The 27,559-nt window shown below is 38.0% G+C and overlaps 1 protein-coding gene across 1 annotated transcript; it reads right to left on the reverse strand.

The window, feature by feature from the left end:
- Positions 1-4,808: 4,808 nt before the first annotated feature.
- Positions 4,809-27,559, reverse strand: LOC145665858 (uncharacterized). Its single transcript, XM_081732972.1, has 6 exons — positions 27,414-27,559; positions 17,900-18,061; positions 14,712-14,817; positions 13,357-13,452; positions 8,661-8,784; positions 4,809-5,227 (listed from the first exon to the last, which is right to left on the reverse strand). Exons 1-6 carry the CDS (start codon positions 27,431-27,433, stop codon positions 4,950-4,952), a joined length of 786 nt encoding a protein of 261 aa, XP_081589098.1. The 5' UTR covers positions 27,434-27,559; the 3' UTR covers positions 4,809-4,949.

Here is a 27,559-nt window from a genome sequence, read left to right on the forward strand (position 1 = left end):
TAATGCCTTCATGAAGAAAACCTAAGTACTTTTGGCTATCTTTATGTACTGGTACTTGCGTAAAACTTTCGACTGCGACTATCGATGAGATATAATGTCTATCACAAAGGTCTTGAAGCGTACAAAGTGCTGGTATAGGCTGGTCGTATTGACTACGCGTGATCTCTCCCAATTTTCTTCCATCAATACATATGCGTAATTTGCCGTCCTTCTTTGGCACTACTACCAACGGGTTAGTATATGAAGTAGGAAATTTCTTCACTATATTCCACGCCACCCACCGATTTATGGTGTTGGTCACCTGGGTCTTATGCTTCAGTGCATATGGATACATCCTAGCTTTTAGGGGCCTGTCATCTGTGACCTCGATGGTGTGTTCGTAGTTCTTAATGCATCCGGGCTTTTCGTCAAATATCTCCCTATGCTTGTAGAGCACTTCGTATAATTGTCTTTTCTCATCCCCAGTCAATTCGGTATACTTTTCGACATGCTCACGAATCTCTGATGGTGTAGCCTGGGTTCGAACTTTCTTCCACTCTTGGGGCGAGTATACTACATTCGCCAGTTCAGCGGTGGTTGGGAATCTTCCATCATCCAACCTCGTGCGCAGTGTTGTCGACTCCATCTGGCGACATTCTCCTGCATTAAGCAGTTCCAGCTGAACGTTAGTATGCGGTCCTCGACTCGACACGCACATACTACTTAGACCGGGATTATACAAATCTACCGTCTCGTCATCGAACTCCCAGGTTAATTTTCTTATTATCAATTCATCTTCTTCAATTTGAATATCTCGAAAAGAAACCTCTGTTCTGTGGGGATGGTTAAGCTGCAACATATTCTCTTCATAATTTAAAATCGCTCTACTTTCTGAAAAGAATTGTGAGCCCAAAATTAGATCTCTGTTTAGCCCTTTCACGATTATTCCAGTTGTATAATAATCTCTACCATCTCCAACATCGCTTGTCCCAAAATCGAGGCTACTGATTTACCAAAAGCTGAAGTAACCCTAATATTGGTGGACTTAATGAAAGCTGGTGGGGGCTTGCGCTCCTTCACGCGTTCCCACAGAGACTGCGACAAAGCGCTGCAGGTCGCTCCAGTGTCTAACAATGCCATTATCTTCTCCCCAAACAAAACAATTTCTACTTCCGGCAAAATAATTACATTGTTTGAGGGTAAATTCCCAGTACTAGAGTCAAGGAGATCACGAAATATCGCGTTCGTCTCATCAAATTTTTTTCTATCCAAACTAATTCTTTTCCCATGTTTTAACAATAAACAAATTTCAGTTTGGCGAACGTCGGTATTTTCTTCATGGGCAAAGTGTTTTTTACTAATTATTTCATCACATTTCTTACAATTATCAATCTCTACAATTTCTACATTATTTTCAACTTCCTTAACTGTTGTTTCACAGTTTTCGCTATGTGTGTCATGTAATATATTTCTATTACGCACTTCTTCAAAATTTACATTCGCAAGCTCAGAAGGAATATTCAGACAATACTCTTCCCTAACGCTTTTCTGAAGAGGTGCGAGGAAACCTCAGTTTCTCGCATTGTTCGGGCTGTTAGATCTCGAATGGCCACGAGACGGCTGAGATCTCGACTGCTGACCAGCCCTTTGCTCTTGTACATGCAGTTCATTGATCTCCTGCGCATAGTCACTTCTATTTCCTGTGTTGTTGTTGTAGTTCCGACCTACATTCCGGCCACGCCTCTGACCTCTACGACCACCGTTAGCTCCCCTAGACGCCCTGCTGTCTCGACGCTGCATACCGCTACCGCGCTGTTGCCAACTTTCTCCTTCTCTCTCATTATTGTCAGCATTACGCGGTGTGCCTCTGCTACCCCTCTGTTGATAAGGCCCATTATTCCTATGTTGCCTTCTGTTTACTCGTGAGGGATTACTCGGCCTATTGTTTCTCGGAGGAGGGGGTGACTGCCTTCTCTCCCCTTCTTCAACTGTCAACATGTTAATTCCCCTCCTGCTGTTACTACTCGGGGGCTGATACGTACTCTGGAGTTCACCAACGATTCCCAGTAACTCCTCAATAGTACGCGGCTTCGAGGATACAATGCAGCGGTAAATGGAAAATGGGAGCTGTCTTGGAAGGACTTTAAGTAAGACCTGTTGTGGTAAGGGTGGGTCCAATATGCTGTTCGTATGGAGCAGCTCGAGCAAATACTCGGTCGGTTTTTTGTTTCCCCGTGTCTCGAAACGAGATGTCAATATTGAAGCACGAAGGTTAGCTAGTTTCTCCTCGCTAAGGTAGGTCTCGCGAAATTGAGTAACTAGTTCTTGGTAAGTTTTGCACTTCACTGACGTCACCTGATACCATCTACGCGAGATGCCCTTGAAACATCTCGTGGTGAACGCTAAACGTCGCTCTTCTGGTACGCCAGTGAGCTCAAAATAACTGTCTAATTCTAACAGGAAGTTATGCGTCTGGACCTCGGTCTCAGTACCATCAAACGTTGGAAGAGACAAATCTCGGTGGAGAAACCCTAAAGCTGACGCAATCTGGCACGGCTGTGGTCCTGGGTTCGTTGGGAAGGCAGTGTGTTCACTCGAACTCTCCTGTCTCGAAATTTCCGACGTCTGTCTCGCGTTACTTGGACCGGCTACAGGAGACTCGGCTCTCGTATTCGAGACAGAGGCTGAGACATTCTCGTCACTACTTCTCTCCCTGACAGAATCACGCAACAGTTCTAACTGTTCTTCCCAGCGTAACTCGGCCTGTCTCAGCTTGGACTGCAGCTGGCCTACAGAGCTCTCCACACCATCTAATCTGCCTGTCAAATTTCCAACATGTTCTTTTACGCCCTGCACTTGATTGTTTACTTCAGTGACGTTTTCACCTACTTTCTCTACCTCACTATTCAAATAGTTTACTTCGCGATCTACCTTTGCGAGGTCTGAACTAAGAGCTTCTGTCACTTCTTCAATTCTATTACCCGCATTTATCTCTAACTGACGAACTCGTTCATCCGTCTCCTGAATCGAGTCCTTCAGCTCTTGACAGGACGCAGTGATTCTCGTGTCCAGGTTGCCCGCAGTAGAAGTAATCTTAGCCTCGAGTTCCTGGACATTTTGCATTAACTCTTGCCTTATACTAACTGTTATTTCCTTCTCTACGGTATCTAATCTTTCTAATAGTTTCTGGCTAGCCTGCTCCTGTTTCTTTTCCTGATTTTCTAGCTTCTCTGAAATTCCCTTCAACATTGTCATTAGTGATATGAGACACGGGTCGGTCGTGATACCTGTGACTTGCGCGGAGGTACTCGGAACAGGTTCCCTTACATGCTCCGGTTCAGTGATCCTAACATCGTTCTCAGTGTGTACAACAACTGCTTCTACTTCCTGCCCTGGAGAAGTCTGGGCAGTGCTAGCGCGATCTTCAGAACGTGATTCTAAATTTTCGCCAAACTCTCCTAACTGGTTAAAGTTTTCTCCCGCGAACTCTTCCATTTTTCTAGTTTGACTTCGCGTCAATACCATTAAAACACAAAAGAAGATTTCGAAACTCTAAGTGTCCTAACTACTCTAAATAATTGAATTGGATCCCCCTTCAAAATTGTAAACAAATCATATAACTTTCTTAATTACACACAAAAACAATAAATGCAAGAAAAACACACAACAAAATAAATACATTAAATTCTCTTGATGTCTCTGCGCGTCAAAACTGTAAATAAAATCTGATTAATGATTCCACACCTAATCCTTTATTTTAAAAATTAAATGTAAATATAACACAAAAATTTAAATATCCCATATGCAAATATAGCAAAAAGTTGATATGTAAAATAGGTATATGTATGCACTGTACACTACCCGCACGATTGTGCGGGTTCGGGCGGAAAGGGATATATAAACGGGTAGCAAGATAAACAAGGGAAGAAAAACGGATTAAAGCTTGTTGAGATTGGTATTATTCAAGAATCTTATACAACAGAGGATCTGCCCTTACAACAAAATCTTGAAGCCATACGTCACAGTTTCGCCACCCTTACTCTGCCCACTCCGCCCAATAGGATCGCAATGTTTTGAGCCAACAATCATGGAGGAAACGAAAGTAGCCAATCAGGCGATGGTAGAAACGAGAGTAGCCAATCAGATGTGCCGATGCTCGGTTGCTTTTTGGCTTCACCGATTTAATAGGATGAATATACATATGGGCAGATCCTCTATTTATAACATCCTTAGTATTATTTCTCAGAAGGACTCATAATCATATAACTATTCAACAACGATGATGGAAAAGGCTGTTTTATCTTCTTAATTTATTCCGTAAATTAAAACCTTTAATTTTGTTATAGAAAAGGAAACAATTAGACGAGGAGTTCATATGTCAGGAGGTCTCCCACCGTGCACATTATTTATTCATAATCAATATGTAAATATTTACCAGTGTTTCTCGTATGTTTCTGTAAAGTAAATAGAAAAGATACATCTCATTTTTTCTTTTATTACCACCAAAAGATACAAGCTATTTAAGTTAATGACAGTTATCCTTCTTCACCACTTTAATATCTTGGTGTTAATTTGTTTCTAAAATTGACAAATTTAAATTCACAAAACATAACATACACTCTAATTTTAAAGTTACGGAACACTTCTAATTGGTCGAAAACATTCGTCGTGTTTTCTGGACGTTAGACCAGCCTAATGCCTTATAATTATTGGCACTATTATTATTATTATTATTATTATTATTATTATTATTATTATTATTATTATTATTATTATTATTATTATTATTATTATTATTATTATTATTATTATAGGTAATTTTATGTAAATTTCATTGAAACAATTGATTTATTTGTACTTAAAAGCACACTACAATTTATATTATAGTTTGTCCTGCTTGTACTATACACAACACATAGTGTACGAAAGACAAAGAAAAAAAAACAATCAAATTTCGTTTAATCACCACTTTAGATCTCACGAGCTGGTCTCCTGGGCCTCGCCAACTGAGCTATTCTTGGGCTGAGCTTTTCTGGTTTCAAGTTGACGGCGTTCCTCTTAGGCCAGAAGGGATTAACAAGCAGGGACTTGTCTTCCTCGTGTTTCCTCGGCTGAGCCAGCTCCTTTGTTCTTTTGGTACATTTCGCAGTCAAAGCCTTTCGTTTTACTTGGAAAGCGTCCCCCTTCCCAGCGTTCTCCTGGGTGGACACAACCCTTGGAGTAGCGATCTCCTCGATTCGCTTTGTGACTGAAAAACACGTAAATATCAAATTACTTCAACTGCTTTACTACTCTAATATCAACAAACAATAGAACAAACGATAGTGCTTGTTTGAATATCTAGTAGCGAAAAGTTTGGGTAAAATGGATAGACCTCTCAAGTAAGTTTTTGATTCTTCTGTTTATCTTATGAATGCTGCGATCTCATGGTAATACGTGATTGTAAGCTACCAACAAAACAGTTGGAGGTGAACCATAAGCTCTAGCATACATCAATTTTTGGTCGAGGAATTTCAATCAAGTTTGATTATAAACCTTCTCTTGATGAGTTCAATCTTCTTTACGAGTTCTATGAGCTCCTCCGTGGCTAAGTGGTTAGCATACGCGCCTATGGCGTGGGAAACCCGGGTTCGATTCCCGGCGGGAGCTCATGTGGTTCGGATTCCACGTTAAGCAGTAGGTCCACGTCTCATATAGCCTCGCTGCTGAAAGGGACGCTAAACTAAAATCAACTCAATTTACGAGTTCTACCTTTCTTTTTAGGTAAACTCAAAATGCAGGTTTTGAGACAGATTAGCAGGGAAGTAGGGACCAAATCTTTCTCTCTCAACGAAGATGTAGCCAGTACAATAGAAAGAGTGTGAAACTCAGAAGGTTGTGTCTGTAGAATAGTGGATAGGGTGTAAATTTATAATAAACATGGAAATGATTATGAACAACCAAATTTAGAGAGTGAGCAAAAGATAGGTGACAAGACAAACATGGGTTGTGTGAGGGGAAAGGATTACAAGGATTGTCTGTTACTTGCCGGGTTACTTGCCGGGAGCTCCATCTGCTCCAGAAATCAGTACGATGACGTCACGAATTATCTCTTAATCCACAATGTAGAGATCAAGGCGCAGGTGTTGCAAAGACATGTCTCGATCTCGAGACATCAGGATTGCATCCTCCTGCAAAATGGGCTGCTTGCTCAGCTCCACCTTCCTAATCGTCGTGCTCTCAATTAACAATGGTAATTCAGAGTCTTCCTCTAATCTACTGGCGGCTGGCTTTACGTTGGACTCTCTATCACAGAAGTCGAGTGCTCCTCATCCAGACCCACAACTAGAACGACAGGCAAATCACCAACAGTGTCAGACCATCGACCAGAGACGAATACCAACAGCTGCAAGGTAAGTAACCACTTGAGGAAAGATATTTTGACCTTTGTGACACGTGTATTTAAGAGACAATTCCGTGACGTAGATAACTTCCCTTCCAGAGGATAATGATAATGAAATATCAGGCCATGCCAGCAGTGGGGAAAATTTGGATTCGGACTAAGAAAGTGATTACTTATTAAAAGAAAATCGTTATTGTTATTTTGACGGCACGTGGACAGGAAAAAAATCTCAATTAAATGATATAGGCCTATGTATTGTGAATTCCCCAACTACATAGAATTATTTATGTAAGATGAGACACTGCAGGTTTGTCCTTCGCTGTCTGGGGCTATGCCCTGCCGGACCATTGGTTCGATAACCGATGGTAATCGGTTCTTTTACACTTTATAAGCAATATTGGTAAGTTCTGTAGTGCATTTTTGATCATTTCCACATTATTTTAATGTAGGGCTGTGACTTTACGTCGTCCTCAATATGTTTGTTCAAGCATAATGTGTTTCCGGCTTATTTGTTTCTGTTGCATTCCAGAGCAATATACCACATACGGAACTTAAATGATTATATTTATGCATGATCTGTAAACTTCGTAATTAAAAAGATAATTGTATTCCTCTTGTAGATAATTGTATCTACATTTCCAAAACAAGAAACTTTAAGGAGTAAATTGATGAAATGGTAAGGAAAGGAACTGTACGGAAACAAATATGAGTCCTGTCCCGACTTGCGCATTCCTTACTTAGCAGCCCTACTGTTTGAAACCAGCTTTAGGAACCTTTAGTGACGTAACTAGTTGAAGCGTAAAAGGAGCTTGTGCCCCGGGCACTAGATTGGGATGGCGCAAAATTGGGCAAATATTTGGAGAAGCGTTTTGCTTTGGTTGGTAAGGAGTGCGTCAGGCGAGTTTTGGCCCCGCGCTACAACTAGCGTTGTTGCGTCGCTGGGAACCTTCCACTTTTATTGTCACCGGGGCATGAACATCCATTGACCTTCTACGGGAAACAAGGAACCTATCAATATCTTAGAGTGAGAAGTAAGACAAGTTGATAAAGGGCAGTCCCTGAAGTGCTCTTGCATCATCCTCACGAAAAGAGAATTGGTTCATTTATCTGAAGTTCACCGTTCTTTTCAGCACCATGGATATATGAGACGTGGACCTATAGCTTGCGTGGGAACGAAACCACATGAGTTCACACTAGAAATACAATCGGCTCTATCACACCGAAGGAAAAGAGAAGAAGTGTCATCTTCACATCGTCTCTCTCTACAACTTAAACGATTATTTACCACAATAAGTGACAAACTAATTATTATATTTTTACTATATCATTATACCCCCCCCAAAAAACTTTCTTCCAGTTGCGCGATTTTCAGTAAAGTGTCCCTAACTGTGAACTGTGTCTCATTAGTACTGACTATTAGATGTAGGGATGCGCACGAGACGAGTCGAGACAGGATTTTCCTGACAAAATTCGAGTCGAGACACGGCTCTTCCAATAGAGAAATATACATTTTTCGAGTCGAGACATCACTTTTACAGCACCTTTTCGAGACGAGGCAGCCAGAAATCTTGTCTCGTGCGCATCTCTAATTAGATGCTTGCTAGATTGAGGAGATTGAGAAAAGTTTATTGTCCAAAGGTATTGACAATCAGAGATTGATTTTCCTAAGACCTACCAAATGTTTTATTTTAAACTGTTTTAAAATGTTTTATTTTAAATGTTTTAGTTTATCTTCTCACTAGGGTTGCCTATCAGACAACAATTGAGGCTGTCTTCTCAAGAAAACATGTGTCGTCTCAGAAAGTGTATTTCTCTCTTTCTATTGGAACAGGTCCGTCTAATAAGATTCCTTCTCTAAACAACTGAGAACTACTGCTTTAAATAAAGATATTCTCCCAAACAGTTTTGCGTTGGCGTGAAATAGGGAGGTCGTGGAAGATTCATATTTGTGAGACTTAATCTGTACTATGAATAACAATACAGGTCTTTACAAAGGGAAAAGTAGGTGAGTAGATTTACTTGGACATGACTATACCTTGATCCTTCAAGTGCATGTAAAATACAGTTCTCGTCACAGATATCAGATAAGATTATTAGATAAGTTTCTCTCCATTGGGTTAACCTTATCTTACGTTCTATGATGATTATTATCATTATTATTTGTTCTCCATGAGATATATGGATTTAAATATTATTAACTCGCGTTACCTACGGTAATTGTTTCCCAGTTAGCTACCTCTTGGTCGCTACAATGTGAAAACGGATAATCAGCCACAAATCATGAGTTAGTAATGATTACCTTCGTATTTGAGTGCAGCCTTGGAGACCGTCGTGGGGTTTGGTGTGATGACGACTCTGGTTTTAGGCTTCGATAATTCAATCATTCTCTCCGAACACTCGTAGCTCATCATTGCTTCTGTTAACTGTAACCAAGAACAGATAAAGTTAAAACTAACAACGAAATACAAGTAAACTACAAAATCTGAGCTGAAAACTCTTATTTACACTAGAGCTTTAAGTCATTCCCATATTATCAGCATCCCAAGAAATCATTGGACACCCGATGAATGACAGATAGTGATGACACTAGAGGAGGCAGGCGCTCTCACTGGCATCGTCTACCAATCGACTGACTCCTCAGACCAGATCGGCAGCCAGGATTATCTCACTGGGGGCACACTTTTGTTGGCAATCCACTAAAAATATTTTCATAATATAATTATTATATTATCACGAGCAACAGTGCATTCACACTTCCAATTTTTCACATCCTGCAACGTTAGACAACCAACAATTCAGTTCAGGTGGTTAGTTGAGAACTAAATAAGGCATTCTACAAGTGCTCTAGTTTGTTCGAAAGATGCCAGTGTAGCAAATGGCAATAAAATTGAAAAATATCCATGACTCTGCAACGAATAAAAGTCAGCTAGAAGACACAGTTTAGTATCTACAGAGCGATTGATAGTATGAGAAAGTTACAAAGAGAACTTATTTAACCTTAGACATAACAAGTACAAATCAATGTTGGTCGAACATTTATTTTATTTCCCAGGTTACAGTATTTTGTAAAATCTCTGAATGTTTTATATTATTCGTTTCAACGTTACCTTCACCTTTGTTAGTTTTCAGTTTTAATATATCTACTGAAATTTTAAGAAAAAAAAACTATCATGTCGTGTGGGATGATTTGACTTTCATTTTTGTTTTGTAAGAATTGCTTTTATCCGCAAAACCATCAAAGTTTTATTTTTTTAAATGTATTCTTACTATCTGACATTTATATTAAAGTTAACAAGAATATTTTTCGGTTTTATATTATTGGTTCCCATTGAGTTTAGAAAATGCAATCGAAGAAAATACAATCTAAGAAAGTAAAAAATAAGATATGCAGTATGTGAAATTTAATTTGCGAAAACTATTGCATCAATCGATAATATGTCATGTTTCAAATGTGATAAATAGAAAAAAATATGTGTTTTTGATATTCTTTGCTGTACTCTAAGTATTCGAGAACTGTAATTTCATAAAGAAAAATAAACAACAATGAACAAAAACATAAATAAACATAGATATGGATGAATGTTCCTGATAATATTTCAATAAGATCCATCTCCACTCTATCTTTCTCTAAATTAATATGTGTATGATTTTCGGATCTCATCTCTAGATAGAGAACTTTGAGCAAAGAGAATTGAACATTCACTTCCTAAGAACAAATTAAAGTTGAAAGTATTATTTTGAATTAGAGTGGATTTGAACTGAAGACCTTAAGGTTACTATACCGGTGCCTTTAATACCTCTACTATTCATCCACTACTCATGAACTATCCTAACTTGATAGTTGTCTTTATGAAATGAAAGACAGAAAGAGAAAGAACGGGGGGAAATGTGAATTAAAGCAATAGAAATAAACACAGAAACTATTGGCTTGCCGAAAAAAGGCTAAAGTAGCCAAGTCTCAGTTAGGACAACCCTTTTGAAGAAATCTTGTAGGATACTAGTAACTGACCCGTAGTCAGTTAAATCATACTATGCTCTTTTAACCTATTTTTGGGAAGTTTGTTACCTAGAAAATTGGCAAAAATGTTTTCACCAACACAGTTGGTTACTTTAGTCAAAAGAATTAGGCGTTAATTTATTTTTAAATGCTCAGTTAATAGGTGTAAAGAAATGTTAGTTTATTCGAAATTAGGAACTCTCTACATTGATTCACTAGCAATTGAGAGTAATATCTCTTGATTAAAAATGATTCCTTAAGTTTTACAACACAAGTACATTTGAATCCAAACTTACAATTATTATTGCCATTTAACATTCCACAATGAAACTATTTAACAAGAACTACTTATAATATAATGTTAATCATATTCCTTTTATGCAGGTTGAAATGTGAAGTATCGATTTAAAATGAAAGAAAAATTTGTCACTAGTCGAAACATGAATTAAAGTTTTTAGAGCAGTTGTAGAACGCCTATTTTGTTTATTAGTATGATCACTCTCACTAAGAAAAGGTTTTACATTTTCAGTTTAGCTTAGTGAGGTTCGAAAGGACATCTGAACAAAATATACAATGATATAATTCAAATTATACACTGTTCTGATATAATACACTACATAATTTATTCTGAAAGTAAAACCAAGCCTAGTGTAAATACAAGTGAATAATGTTGATATCAGGTTAAAAGTCTTTGTTATTTAGGTTTTGGTCCGTTGGTGCCTCCACTCCTTTTTTACTTATATCTTTTCCCTATTTGAGCCCTGAAATAACGAAAACTAGTGCCGATCGATGAATGATATTTATTAGTCTACTAAACTAATAAACCTGATATAAAACATACCAAGCAATTTATCCCTTCCCTTGGGGATCTTTCCCTTGAGAAGCACGACTAAATTCTGAGGGAGCGGTCCTCGTGTTCTTCTCTGTAGCTATGGTCTGCCCCAGACATGTACGAGTATTGTAAGATATTAAAAAAATATATATTATTTTCGGTATACAAAAAATAGCTTCTTCCCAAAATTGTCTCTGACCCTCTGCTTGCACCCCAAGAATTAAATCTCCCGTTGTCACTGATGACAGAGCGAAAATATTTACGAATTATCTACTAAATTGTGAGTGCTCTATTTACCTGGATCACAGCGAGCATTGTACTCTTTCAACCAGTTCCTGCTTTCTAAAACGCTATGATTGTCCAATCCGCGCTTAAAGCGACACGTCGTGTTGACGACAAATTGGGACGATAACGACAGAACTTCACCGCTTTCCAATTCATCCTAGAGATGTTCGATGAGGTTGATATCGGAACTAAGAGCATTCCAATCCAGTTCGAATTATCGATACACTGTCTATGGCAGGAAGTATTGTGATTTTGATGGGCACATTGGTGCATTTCTTACAATCGACTGTGTAGGAAGCAATTAATTATTCAAAATGTTGAATTACTGTATTGTGTTTTTGATACCAGGGACAACAACGAGTCGAACCAGCCCATATCAGCTAAAAGCACCACATAGTATAATCACAACCACCGAATATTACTGCTAGTACAACATATCCAAATTCTCGCGGCCACGTGTACTGAATGTCCAAGTTTGAACTCTTAAATGAACATGATCGCAACTGTGTGCTCTGCACACTCAACTTAGACACGACTCTCTTAAACGACATACAGCGTCCTTATTCACTGTGTACTGATAGCCTATTTTGTGAACACGTATGGAGTTTGAAAGGTTTCACGCATAATTCTGGTCCATGCATTGGTTGTGTTTTAGAGGGTAGTATTCCACAAGACATAACTTTGGTGATTTAAATCGGATCAACCAAACGAATAGCGAGAATTTTTTACATTAACGTAGTGTCCCAAAAATGGATTCAATGTCTGCTCTCATCTGTATATTGTAATTGCAAGTAGCACAAATCTATTTTCTGCTTTCACTATTGTTCACTATAGAGGAAGAACAGCACCACATGGCTTGAGCAGTAAGATACAGATGTTACAGCGTGTAACATGCGACTGTTTCGTGCCCACAAAGGGTGGCTATGACGCAAACTGCGTCATTGAAATATTTGGGGGGTTAAAAATCTATATAAATATGTTTGAGGGGGTTTAAAAATTAATTGAAAAGATGCTTTTCATGGGAGAACACCTCGGATAGACAATTGGGAGGGTGCGTCATGAACATAAGAGGGGCACCACTGTCTTAAAAAATCACTTTTTAAAAATGCTAGTCGTTGTTCATAACTGTAAGAGGGAAAATCGTATAAGCTCATCCTACTTTTTTACAATTTTTGTTGCTAACTTAAAGACAATGAAGAATAGCAAAAAAAAATATAGAATATAAGCCAGGTATTATCTACAAATGCTATAAAATGAACTCGTAACTGATTTCAATACTTTACATCTATTGAAGAAATTTGGGTGCCCGTTTATTATGATGTCCTAAATTGTACACCCAAATTTCTAGTCTGTAATAAAAGGTTTACAAAGTGTTATTACTTACTATAATAAATCTTTGTAGTAGAACTTGACTTATTTTCTGCACTTATGTTACGCTGCACCGTCTTTAACTATATCCTAAATTTAAAAAAAAAAAGTTACGGCGAGCTTAGGAAAGAACCTTAAATGACAAGTAGCTATTTGGCAAACCTTTTTTGAATTCTGTATTATTGTTGAGAATAAACTTTACGTATAGAGTTCATATTGGCTATGGAAACCCTAATTAGGGCCTTATTAAAACCTTATACAGTGAAATGTCTCAGTTTGTTAGTATTATTAAAGTTCTTGTATCGAAAATATCGTGGTGTCTTATGTTATTGTCTTTACATGTTCATCAAATAATAACTTCATATCAAACTAATATTACTAGTAAACTTCTTCTTCTTCTTTTTCTACTACAACTAATAATAATAATAATAATAATAATAATAATAATAATAATAATAATAATAATAATAATAATAATAATAATAATAATAATAATAATAATGAATACTTTACCCTCCATGGCTCCTTGAGGTTAGGATCTTTTTCAGCTTGAACTGGGGTTGCCAAACGGTTGAGGCGTGGCATTAACATCGGTAAAGGAACCTTCTCCTGTTACAAGAAGAAAAATAACCAAAGAATGACATTAGATTTTTAAGCAACGATTTACAATCATTCCTGTTTAACTCTTACCCAACGAATTTAACATACATTAAGAACAACCCTTTCACTAATCAATGTCTTTTGCACTATTATTCAAAATGACGAGGTTTTTTCTTCTGAGAGACAGTAGCAGGAAAGAAAGTATGGTAATAGCGAAAAAAAAAATGATTTCGATATTTCAACAGATGTACATATTTTATATCGTCCGAAAAAGTGGTTCTTAATAGATGTTTTCGTCTGTTCATGAAATTTCTACTTTCATGTTGTAGGTTGTATTCTTTAGGCGAGCTCCCTCATGGCTAAGCGGTGGAGTATGTGCCTTTGGTGTGGGAAACCTGAGTTTGATTCCTGGTGGGAGCTCATGTAGTTTGGATCACATGTTAAGCTGTAGACACACGTCTCACATAGCCTTTGTGCTGAAAGGATCGTTCAACTGGCAATCAAATCAAATCAAATATCCTTTAAATTAATCTTAGAACGTACAACGTCCTTCCGGCAGGACGTAACGTCCTAAAAGTCCTATCATGTTTATCTATTAATTAGAGTACTTTGTGTACTTCCAGGAAAGAGCAGGAACTCTAGTTTTAGTGCAAAAAAGAATCATATTGGTATGACTGTTAGTTCAATACAAACACCGTGCTCGTGGATTTTCTCGGGGTTCTCCCGTTTCCTCCTACTTTCTTTATTCCACCATTTCATTCATTTCTCATCAACACCGTCTCCTTTAGCCTAACCGACATAACTGAGGGACATTTTATTTCATGTCATTTCTCAATTCAGTCTGTCAGTTGCTCTGATACAGTTGCTCGGACCAGAGCACTCGTCATTTTAAACATGCTCCTTACCAGTATTAAACCTCTTACGACCTTCAAGAATGCAGCAATGACAAAGGAAAATGTTCCAAGTTTTCCCTAAACAACCACAAAACTTGTTTCATGGTCACGAGGTATGATAAATTGATAACTCTAGTCTACCATAGTTATGCACCACATTAGGGACTGTCCAGGCTGGGAGATTATTCATTCACATGTTCTCAAAATCACGTTCAAGATTCTTCATTATGCAAGGCTTTCATTCAAAACTAACTTCACACAGAAAAAAGACGGTCTTTTTCTAAATGGAAGCACTGTGTACATCATACACGAAGTAGCTGTTACAGTAGGAACCAAAATAAGTGTTGTAACTAATTCGGTGCGCATTGTGCTTACCCTTTTCGGTACAAGAGAGTTGGGGTCAATCCTCCTCTGAGGCTGCGCCAATCTGTTCCACGTTTCCTCAGATAATCTTAGCCTCGGTTCCTCCTTTCTCTTCTTCCTGAAAACAAACGCCAAGCGCTTTATCCCGTCCTTAAGAGTTTATTTAGACTGACAAGTGTCTTATGATTATTCTACTATGCAACATTCTTACCAGCAGACGAGCTCATTTATATTTTAATTAAGACACTTCTTTCTATATATACAATTTATACTGACATCATTAATAATCATGAGCAAAATCAGGAAAAAATTGAGGATGGTTAGCCATCCGATTCCACCCCGAGATTTTCAAATTGATAAACAAAAATGTAATCTGTTTGTGAAAGTCTTCCAACCACGACCCGTTGGCGACTATGGAGTGGAGAGATACTGACCAAATCCTATATCCTACTGCTGCCTGCTCACGATTCAGGCATATGCTGGCAGTCATTTGGTCACACTGTTCCAGATTATCCGAGCCGACTATTTGCTCTGCTCTGTGACGTTTATTGAACATAGAGAATGTGTGTGGCAGAAAAATATCCCTGTTTGATGGCCTCTTAATTTTTTTTTCTGAGACCGCTATATTGAAATGCTTCAAGATACTTAAGAAATGGTCGGAATAAAAGTTTTTGCGCTTCTTATGAGAATTAAGAAACATTTTTCCATGACCAGAGTTAAGGAGGTTATGCATTTTTAAAATGTAGATCTGTTATGGATTTGTACCTTTCTTACGTAAACAATTTCCCTTCTGTGCAAAGAATGTAGCGTTGTGCACAGGTGCACCAACTTCTCCAAAAATCGTGGGATTAGGGAGAAAGGAGGACGAAAAATTAGATTAAGCACGCTTCTGGATGTTAATTGGGTGGACCCATACCAAAAACGAAGTATCTACATTTTTGACAAAACCGAAATTGGGTGACATTTGTGTTGAGAACTGGAAAGTTTGTCATCCCAGAACGTTCTCGTTTGGAATGGGACTTTCTAGTTAAATACTGTATCTACAAATAAAAGATATTAATTGATAATTGTAAACAAACCTATTATCATATTTCAAGTTCAAACCTAGTTTGTTGTGCACAAACTATGTTTAAATTATTGCAAATAGTGACAATTATATAACTGAACGGAAGGTTTTTCTTTGCACTCGTTGACTTTGACGCTGGAGGGTACTCCAATTCCTTACCTACAGTTGGCGCCTGTGAAGCAAAATTATGAAGAGATCCACAGGTGTCGAATGGAAAACTCTTATGAAACGGAACGCATCATATTTATTTTTTTCTACAATTGCTATAGAGTGGTGGAATCAGCGAGAATACTATTAAATACTTGGGAATTAATGAGCTGTAATACCAAATAATGAAATGATATCTTATTATTAAATGAAGTTTTTTTTTTTTTTTTTTGCATCTACATGCATACACTCAACGTTGTGTAAGTGTCCCGATGTATCAGTCTAACCCTATTATATGTAAGTCATATATGTTTTTTACATTATTTATTTATTGAACTTTTAAGTGAAAATATGTAATCACTTGCTGAAAGCGTAAGAAATAATTATTTTCAAGTTAAAAGTACACATTACGTTTGTTGCTAAAACAAACACACACACAGAAAGGCATAAATACACAATATAGGTCCGCATTGAGAACACCAACATATATAGATAGATAGATAGATAGATAGATAGATAGATAGATAGATAGATAGATAGATAGATAGAGAGAGAGAGAGAGAGAGAGAGAGAGAGAGAAATATACAATATAAAGATGCAGTGCGCACATACTCATATTGAAAACCTATTCAGTCGGAAACATGATTACCACAATAAAGGATGTGATAAAAACCTGAATCCTGAATCTTTCTTGAATATCCTAGAAGAATAAAGTATGTACCGAACATTTCACAATTATGTAACATATATTGTGGCCTCAGAAGTACAAAAGTATCGCTTATATTCAAACAAAATTTTCTAAGTATGCTTCGAAGTTAGAAATGTTACCAACAGAAGGTAATACTACTACTAGTTTAACTGCTTTCCAGCAAGATTCTGCCTCAGCGGAACCTGAATTCATTGAGGGCGTCCAGTTAAAGCAAAGTATTTTGCTATGCTAGAACCAGTAACAGATAAATTTTTGCAATGGACATATTTGAACATGTTAGACGGTGTAGAGCATTTAAAAAAATGTCACAGTAGTGAAAGGACATCGTGAAGGAGCAGATGCTGAATGCTAGGACATTCTGTCCTCAGTCAATATTGTAGCGCACAACATTAGGAACTTCAAACATCAATAATTATTACAATATAAAAACATCGCCCCATTCATCTCAAGAGTTTTGGAAAAATTACAAATAATTCCTTATTTGGATTCGTTGATATTACCATTGGAGTAAAGATTTTGCAACAACTTGCGTTTCCTATACTGTTAGTTCACCTTGCTGTTATTTGGGAGATGATAGTAGAAGAGTTTAGCTAACAATCATAGTATTTCTGTGACATATATATCTTTTTTAAAATTTAGTAGTGAGTTAGAACTATGGTACAGTTTTAGGAAGGAATGGAAGAACTGGTGAAAGAAGCAATTACATCCAAAATAAAACATTCTCTTCTTATTTCTCTGTCTCAACCATGTACTACGAGTACCATTGAGCTCTCATTTAGTATTTTGCACAGAGTGAAAGCTTGGTGCGTCTAATAATGTCAGAGGATACTGTAGCTTGAAAAGGCTGTGCATGTTGAGTTACATTGAAACCCGGTCAGGAAAGAAGATAAGAAATAAAAAAGGACATTCTGCTGAAGTGTAGCGCAGACAAGAAAAATGATTTTCATATAAACTCGAGAACAAATTGAAACACTTTTCTATTGACTTATTTTCACACCCCATACTCTACCGTGGCTACTTCCATGGAATATTAGTCATGTAGCCATCTTTTCAAAGGAATTCCTGATTTTTAATTGAGGTTCTGGACTGAAGCTCCCTATACTCTTCCGTAATTCCGAGTATGTTCGAAAAAATCTAAGAAAATGACAGGAACGATTTTGTTGATCGGGCAGTTTCTGATTAAAACTGAGATGTAAAATGTAACAGTTCCTTTCCGTCATTGCTGAAATGCAGGATACATTATCCTTGTTTTCCCTGCATGGATTGAGTTTTAAATACCTGAAACTTTCATCGCTGCTGATCGTGGATGCTGATGTGGATGGAAGCGAGGTGTAGCTGTGGATGCTGGGAATTCCTTTAGTAGGCTTGACATCCTGTAACATGGGGTTTGGGTTCTTGTACGTGTAACTGCTTTTCTTGTTTTTCACTCCTTCCATACCCCTGCAAAAGAACAAAGAAATTAACAAACAATACATAATAGCCTGAAAAAGGTTAAAAGTATATAGGTATAATTATCTCTATTCAATATGTAGAACGAACATATCTTGTTAGTATTTTCCAAGCATAATATCGGAAGAAGGAAGTTAGAAATGAAGTCTTGGTGAGTTTAACAATGTATAAAACAGTAAGGAGTATTTTAAATGAAATTATTAACCACAATTTTGAAAGTTATTCAAAGAATCCCCTATGTTCAAAGAAATCTCAGATGACGGTACTTCCTTCATTACGTTTTTAAAATTTGATCTTATCTTTGTATTGCATCTCTTGCGTTAATTGGTTATTCATCTCGGAACCACCTTCCTAACATAATCTCAGCTGCAAACCTTCTCATAATGTCCAAACATCCAACATGGAAGTTCGGCTTATATCTTCAATGAAAATTTGGGAAGCTCAGAAAATCTAGAAATTCTACAATATTTTTTTAGCGTTTAACAGAAAACAAAATTGTCCGAAGATGATCCATACCGATTATTAGATCTTATTTAACTTAACAAAGTGCATTTGAATCCTTATGCGTAGTTTACTAGAAAACCAGGGTCTTTTTGTAATTTTAAAATTAATGCTGCACGGTTATCCCGCCATCTATTAAGATCAAATTGATGCTGAAGTGCATCCTAATGAAGCTTCTATAAGGGCTTTTCGGAAAGTAACCTCCGATTGGTTAAAAAAGAAACACCAAAGTAAATAAGAAGAATTTATTATATACATCTGAAAACTACTACTTTGTTCTATTTTTCAACTTAGTTTCCATAAACATTCAAGCACTTATCATATCTCTGTACTAGTATTAAAAAATTGAATCAGCACAAAAATCTCTCGCCTGTGCCTTGAGTCAGCCTATAACCACATATTTCCGCTCCTCCTCATCACCAACGCGCTGAGATCATATAACACAGTGCTGGAAATATATGGAAATTCATCAAAAAGCTCCGAGATTGTGAAACATCGATTTTCACGAACTTTTCCATCAATTTTCTGAACGAGTTCATCAGTGACCACCGATAGCCTGCCACTCCTCTCTTCGTCATGAATGTTTGTTTGTCCACTTTTAAATGAACGAACCCATTCACGAACAATTCCTTCACTCATCACACTTGTTCTACACAAAGCACAGAGTTCCCGATGAATAGTTGCGTATAACAACTATCTGCCCTAAGAAAAGGTATAACAACTCACACCTCGCACTTGGCGGGGTTTTCTATTTCAGTACACATTTTGAGACTGGAAGTAGAACTAGTGATCAGACAACCTTCATTTTACCACAGCTGGATGCAGACTGATCTAGCGCGCACGTCTGTGCATAGATGGTAGGGATGCCCCCACTACTTCACGCATAGTGACCAATCGGAGGTTACTTTCCGAACGCGCCTCGTATTATGACACGAGGAAGGTAACAGTTTACAGTATGGTTAATGATTAGCTATTCTTATATATTCAACTCTAGAATTGTACATAAATAATGGATATATATACTACAGCGCAGTGTCGGATCCAGTGGGGGCGATCGCCGCCCCCTCAGAAGAGGAAAGTTTTTTTTTTTTAATTTTATATAAATAAAACCCATCCCAGAGTTTGCAGCTCTTAAAAGTAGCTCTAAGTAGCAATATTACAACTAGGGATGGCCAGAACCGGTTTCTGGTGGAACCGGTTTTCGGGTCTGAACGGATCCGGTTCTAGAAGATCCGGTTCCGGAACCGGTTTTTCGGATCCAGCTCTGGAACCGGTTCTTCGGATCCAGCTCTGGAACCGGTTTTCGGATCCAGGTCTGGGACCGGTTCTTCGGATCCAGATCTGGAACCGGATCCCAAAATCCGGTTCTAGAACCGGGTTTTCGGATCCAGGTCTGGAACCGGTTCCTAAGATCCGGTTCTGAACCAGGTTTTCGGATCCAGGTCAGGAACCGGTTCCTAAGATCCGGTTCCAAAACCGGATTTTCGGATCCAGGTCCGGAATCGGTTCCAGAACCGGTTCTGAAAACCGGATCTCCGAGAACCGGTTCCTTTCGAAACGGTTCCACCGGAACCGGAACTTCGTGGCCATCCGTAATTACAACCCACCGCCCCCCACAGAAGTCCGTCCTGGATCCGCCCCTGCTACAGCGAGTTACATTAAATGACGTTCTTGAAGACATCTAATGATTAGTTTCAGTGAAAAAGGTATTCTATGGCATTAGCAAAGTACGTTGTTATTTGCCAACCTAATACAATAGATTGTTTTTATTCGTCTTCAACGATTGTTAATTTATTTACAAAATATAATAGAACACTTTATTATCATTAGTTTTGGAAGCAATAGACAATGTCCAAGAAATTTATATCACTTGAAATAATAATCTGTCATAATATGCATGTAATAGTTCATACAGGATGCAACCCGAACTTTCGAGCATCAGAACGTTTCAGACTGATAAAAAACGTTTGTCTGTATAGATATTTTCTGGATACAGGGCCGCAACTAGGGGGGGGCAGAGGGGGCACGTGCCCCGGGCGCGTGGTTGGAGGGGGCGCCGGAAAGAAGATATATCAATTGTTTTAAAAATCGCACCCTTTCCCTTGAGGAACTTATTCTAGAGGTTAAAAGAAATCAAAAGTTTTATATATATATATATATATATATATATATATATATATATATATATATATATATATATATATATATATATATATATATATATATATATATATAGAGAGAGAGAGAGAGAGAGAGAGAGAGAGGGGGGGGGGGTCTCATCTAAATAGGTGTAATGTCATACATTAAAAACCTAATATTGCATGCATTTGTTCCCTTTGGCGACCACAGAGAATCCGCCCCCTTTCCTTTTCCTACCACAAGGAGCTGTTTGTTTGTATAATTCCATTGAGAACAGCTCTGAAGTTTAAAACGCTGTTATCAATAGGGGCGGAGGCGAAAAGTTCCCGATTTTTGTTGCTTGCTGGTGGTTGAAGAGTTTAGCTCAGACGCGCCCCCTGTAATGTTACGCAATTGCTGTAATGTTTTTAAACTAGAGGGCAGTTTTGTGGCGGAAAAGATAATTTACACGCCTCGGTGTATTTAATTGTTTCTTGTACGCCTACCAAGAGATTTTGCGAGTGAAGGCTGTATGAAGCTTTATCTATTAGTTTTGCTTGAGAGCTCTTCGAGGCATTTTGAATTGTTGTCTATCAGTCCAACTTATGCTTTATTATGCTTTATTGTTAATTTCAATCATTTTTTTTACATTAATCGTTTATAATGTATAATATTTACTATACATTAAATAATCTAAATATCTTGATCTATTTATTAATATTTTATGAAGCAATTTCTTTCATATTTAATGACCTTTCTAGTTAATGCACTGTAAAGAGAGATGCTTTGCTCGAATCAATTTTTTCTATCACTTGTTTGCACCTTAGAGGTGCATATATACAGAAAGAGAAAGTATACAGAAAGGTGCCCAAAAGGTAGAGAAAGTGCTCAAGTTCGAGAGGTACACATAACAATATAGTGTGGAGTTCTTGTGTGCTTCATTGTTGATGGAAAGTTTTCTTCTTTTCTCCACATCAAAGGATTACACCGAAAAATTTACAGAAATAAAAATAAGCTTTTCATTGTTGTATTGTTATGTTCTCAATGATTTTGGATCGTAAATTTCTCATCAGAATTGGCATTTTGCAAACTCATTGACCATCTGATCAACACTCAAACTATAATGAAAAAACTTTGACGCTTTGGAACACCCGTGACATCAATAGTCTCGCGGGCTACAGATGTAGCTCATGAAACTTTCAAGCAGAATAACAATGAGATCCTTTCGATTTTACGTTTGACCACACCCTAAACACGCAGAATGATAGTTGATAGAAAGGTACACAGAACCCTTTGAGTAATCATCTCGAATTACTTTGCGGCAAGGAGAATATAAACGCTGGGATACAATGGTAGCCCGCGCGCGTATTGGAGGGTTAAAGTACTTAAAAATCGATATAACTGGTTTCATTAAGAATGTTATTTACAGTTGCAATCCATAAGTGATACTTTTCGACTAAACCTTGGGGGGGGGGGCGAATTGTGTGTTTGCCCCGGGTGACAGAAACCCTAGTTGCGGGCCTGTCTGGATATAAACCATGGAGAGGATAGTAGGCATAGTAGAGCAAACTGATGAACAACCAAAAATGTTCTAGCAAATCTTTTTCTAAAATGACTATCAGGTGACAGAATTTTCAAGAAATAGAGAACTCCAATGATCGTATGTTGCATAAGAGAAAACACAAATTATAGCTAGGGACACATAGACCTATAACTTTCTTCCTGAGATTTACGAATTTTGTTTTTCTTTTCGAAAATTATTGATACTCCTAGTAAATAAATTTAACACCCATTCTACCAAGAATCGGTGCATTTAGAAATGTTACAGCATAATAGATCATATTGAAGTTATGAGGAAACATATAGAATAGTCAAACAAGTATGTATTGTCCTTAGGCTATATGAGTGTTCATTAACTATGAAAAAGCTTTTCATTCCGTGAAGACCTCAAGAATTATTCCCACTGTTAAGGCAAATTATGACAAAAGAAGCTTATATAGGTAACCACCACAAACAAGCTACTACAAGTATCCAACAGTTTGACTGTAGAAAATCTAAGAGGAGACAAAGGAAGGTACACCACAGTGATATAAAGGTAACCAAGAAAGTTGTGTCGCTTTTTCACCCACCAAATTCGACATGTCACCTAAGACGTACCAGAAAATTCAATAATAGTCCCCATCAGCATCGATGACCTTCTGCCAACATTCCGGAAAGCCACGAATTCCATCGCGGTAGACCTTGATGGGTGGTGAAGTGAAGAAGGTATAAAGTGCATTTGTTCACCTGTACTAACGGTTTAACTGGCGTCCTCTAAGGTAATTGTCCAAGGAGTGAAATAGGTGATAATCGGACGATGCAATGTCCGAGGAGCATAGCGGATGCAATAGTGGTTTCCATCCAAGGCGTAGAATCGTGTTCCGGGTCATCCTAGCCATGTGGGGCTTAGCGTTGTCCTGTAACAGGAGAACCCTTTTGCGATTCAGTTATGGCTCTAGAGTTTTGAATTTTTTTGGAACAATTCAACTGCTGACAGTACACAGTTGCATTGAGTTTAGACCAGCTGGTAGCAGTTTCCGGTGCACTATGCTGCGAGCAGTCCACCAAACAAACAGGAGGACTGGAACCTGTTTATGGGGTGATAACCAATGATGACGGTGCCGTGGAGCTTCCATGGGATCTACTTTTCATCACACGTCCAGAAATCGCTCCTTCCTCAGACGAGGCAGCAAAGAAACATAGATGTCTGCTCGTGTTGCCTTCTGGCTCGGAGTCAAATCATGCGAAACCCATCGACGCAACTTGTAGTGCTTTCCAAGTTGATGGAGGTGCTGCTGAATAATTTCTCCACTCACACTGAATTGTAGTCCCAGTTCCTCACATGTCTGGCCACTGTTCGCCTGAATTGCTGCCTGAATATCTTCATTTTGCGCATGTGTTGGTCTTCCGGCACGTGGTGCGTCTTGGAGGTTTCGTCACCGTCCCTAAACTTGTTAAACCACTGCTGCACTGTCCGCGTACTTACGACACCCGCACCAAAGGCCTGACATATCTTACACCCCGTTGCGGTGGCGTTTGACCCCTGTTTAAACTCGTACAGCATACACACCCTTATGACGCTCTGCGGAGATCTCATGTTCACTCTGTCCTTACGCAAGTTCGTGGTGTAACTGATCTGCCACAACCAGCTAGTATGTTTGATATACCCACACCAACAACTGACCTTCGCCTTATCTCCATTCACATTCAACTCAAGGTGTGAGGGCCAATTGAACACAGACCTCCACAAAAATCGAAAAAAACTTTTTTGGTTACCTTTATACTTTTCTTGTAGTTTTTTTTTTTTTTTTTTTTTTTCGTAAAGAAACTTTAGTGTGCTTACGATCTCTGAAGTAGGAGTATGAAGAATTGAATAGAAAGAAAAACATATGACCCTCTTTCGTATCTCTGATGACATCGTCTTCTGTGTAAACAACGGCCGATATCTGGAAGATATGATGATTTGAAGAGCAAGGTTGAAAATGGATACGGATAAGTGGAAAGTAATCTTCAACAAAACAACTTCAATTACTGTGTGCGCAAGGAAAGGTGGCTTCTGACAGTTGGGTAGCGCACGTGGAGTATTAGAGGCGCTGTTGCCAGAGGTTCCGCAACAGAAATGGGAGCTCAGGCGACAAACTTAAGAGTCTTCATCCCGGCGAAATTAAAATACCGCTAATTTTACAGTAATTATGTGATATCTTCCAATAGATAAAGGATAATTGAAATATGGAACAAGAGCGCCCTAGACAATATTATTTTGCGTGAGGTACCGTTATCACAAGTCACCAAGTGGCTTTCCGTTTTCATCTGTTTAGAAACGCGAAAATAAATGCCGATATTCAAAATGGCTCGAAATCGAAAGCAGATAAATGAGTCGTGATAACGGTTTCTCATGTAAAATAATATTGTCTAGGGCACTCTTGTTCCACATTTCGATTATCTTTTATCTATTAAGTATTTGAAGATATCGCATAATTACTGTAAAATTAGCGGTATTTTAATTTCGCCGGGATGAAGACTCTTAAGGCATTTAACAAGTCATCTCACCTACCGGCAACAGCGCGGTCAGTGATCTTCATAGCCTAGCAACAGCGTGAAAGAATACTGCTGTGATTGGTGAACAATACTCGCTCTCGTTTTGTTTACAGCATGTGCAGCTATCTGTCAGAGGCCACCATTCAGTAGCTCGATAATAAGGATTGAAGCTGAAAATACGGAATTAGAAGTTAATACCTAAATCTATCTGAGACAGATGTTTGTGTACGGTAATATTAAAGACGAAATTAACAGACGTATGCTGAAGCACATTCAGGAAGGAACAACTTTATATTGAAAATCAAACAACAGTGGATTTAAAGCGTAAAATTCTCAACAAAAGTGTGTTGACTGGTTTGGCATATTGATTATAGGAGTAAACACTCACAAAATTAGGCATTCTCCTTCTCCAGTCTACAAAACGAAGAGTGGAAAGATGTATTTTAGAAAATATTCACAAGCACAGGGAAAGAATCGTATAGATCACACAGTAATAAGAGTGACGGATATTATCATGAAAATAAATGCATTGAAGTGGCAATGAACTGGACATATTCCAAGAAGAAATCACCATTGACGGTAAGAAGATGTTTCTTAGTTTCTTGAATGGATACCAAGGGACAGTGGCGTATTTAGGGGGGGCTTCCGGGCTTAAGCCCCCCCGAAATCTTACTTACTATAGTAAAGTATATGAAATGTCTTGCAGAATTTTCACATTTTCAGGCAAAGCCCTCCCCGAAAGTTAGCAAAGCCCCCCCCCCCGAAAGAAAATCGTAAATACGCCACTGCCAAGGGACAAGGAGAAACTAAGAAACATCTTCCTACAAAATAATGTGACGAAACCTAGAAACACTGCAAAGTAACGCGCAAAAGAATTATCCGAGAAAGATGGTTGTAAAACAGAGTTAGCCACTAGAGGTTTGATCTATAGATATTAAATGTGTATAACACACAATTCAATTTTTACAGTGGCAAACATTTAAATGAACTTGAAGAACAAAATTTTAAAATCAGACTTTTAGCATCCCCATTTATTTGAAAGAAAATAGAACAATATTTTTTTTTTCATAAAATTCCGTGGGTTGGAAAGCAAAGGTGGCGTATATTCAAGGACCTTAATATTTTAAAACTCAGGAATGGTGATCGTACAAAGCTGCAGGAACTTATGCCAACTAGGATTGCCAACTGTCCAGTATTTTACCGAACAGTTCGTTTTTTCACCTCCTTGTCTGATATCCGGTACAACCTCAAAACCGGAAGTTAAATGTTTGTTTTTTTTTTTCCTGTTTCCTCCTATTCGCTGTTCTATTCAGATTTCTTTAGAATGTCGAAAGGAATCATTTGTCGATAAACTTGGTTAAAGCAGACCTTATAATTCGCTTTAACACGAGGATCGACCTGTCATGCGCGGAATTATCTGAAGAGTTGAACGCAGAAAAATTTCCTGAGCTTATCAAAATTGCTAAAGGTGAACAAAAGTACAGTCTCAAGAGCACTGCTTCATCCTGAGCTACATCCAATTAAATAATGCATCCAGATTCTGTAAAAGTATGTAGGCATTTGAGACATTACCTGTTCCAGAGAAGCTGGTTAAGACTTATTTTTCAAGTATATTTTGTGCATGCCATAATTATATTGCTAATTATATTTGCTTTTCTGTTTTAAATGCGATGTATTATTGATGGTAGACTACAAAAATTACATGTGCGGACTCAACCAAATTGGAATAAGTAAGCTTAATAAATGCTTCAAAAGTAACTAAAGATATCAAATTCGAACTCCGAATCACTTAATTTTATGTGAAGTAACATCTTTCATGTTGTTCACATTTTTGACGAGCAATGATGTCACAATCTTAAGAGTATACGTAGCCTACTGCAGGAGGGTGTCCGGTATTTCCATTTTCAAAAGTTTGCGCAAATCAATGGGAATTATCCCTTCTGTATACAGCACCAAATATTAATGGGAGAAATCAACTTGTTCCTTTGTGACAGATAAGAGAATGGATGATTTTATGAGAAATATTCCTCTTTAAGAATAGCGTAATAAAGATCGAACCTCACATTTAAGGCTGCGTTTACTTTGGAGGCACGCTTGGCCAAGTAAAATGGAAGCGCACGCTTGCGTAAGCTTGCCCATACAAACAAAATTTTTATAAGGGCATTTGGAACTGGTGGTGATTTGACAGAACCGGTTACACTGCTCACCACTCGCAAGGGCGCGCTTGCACAAGCTTGCCCCGTCGCCATCGGGAAACAAAACAATTTGTTTTTACAGGCAAGCGTGCTTCTTCAAAGTTGGGCTCTTTCAAGTGACTGTGACTTTCAAGCAATATTTCGTCTTCACTGTCCGATGAAATGGGAGCGCGATCAGTTCCTGTTGCTTGCCTGTACTATAAACACACCCCCATCGGAGCAAGCTTGCGCAAGCGTGCGCTTCCATTTTACTTGGCCAAGCGTGCCTCCAAAGTAAACGCAGCCTAAGACGACCTTTCCTACATAAAACAATTAAGAATGTAACTGTTGTAACGGTAAACAATGTTTCTTGGCAATTGGTAAATCAAAATCCATCTTACTGTTCGCTTGTGTTGATGTTCAATTAATAAACTAGATAACTAATTATTCAAAACATTAATTTAGAGAATTACCTTGACCTTGAGTAATACATGTTGGACAAATTTACACTGAAACAGGTCTCCACAAACACTAAAAAAAATAAATAAAAACAAAAAGCCACCCAAATTTAGAACACTAATTGTAACGATGAGGTGAGAATTTTAAATTGAAATGTCTC

The sequence above is a fragment of the Thermobia domestica genome, chromosome 12, assembly GCF_964235325.1.
Source record: "Thermobia domestica chromosome 12, izTheDome1.hap1.1, whole genome shotgun sequence".
Lineage (NCBI taxonomy): Eukaryota > Metazoa > Arthropoda > Insecta > Zygentoma > Lepismatidae > Thermobia > Thermobia domestica.

What these genes read in the sequence shown, in the direction of transcription:
- LOC145665858 (XM_081732972.1), bottom strand. Translation starts at nt 27,433, where the DNA reads ATGTATTACTCAAGGTCAAG. An exon ending in ATGTATTACTCAAGGTCAAG is followed by an intron (nt 18,062 to 27,413) that starts GTAATTCTCTAA and finishes GTTCTTTTGCAG; the next exon opens with GGGTATGGAAGGAGTGAAAA. An exon ending in ACTCTCTTGTACCGAAAAGG is followed by an intron (nt 13,453 to 14,711) that starts GTAAGCACAATG and finishes TTCTTGTAACAG; the next exon opens with GAGAAGGTTCCTTTACCGAT.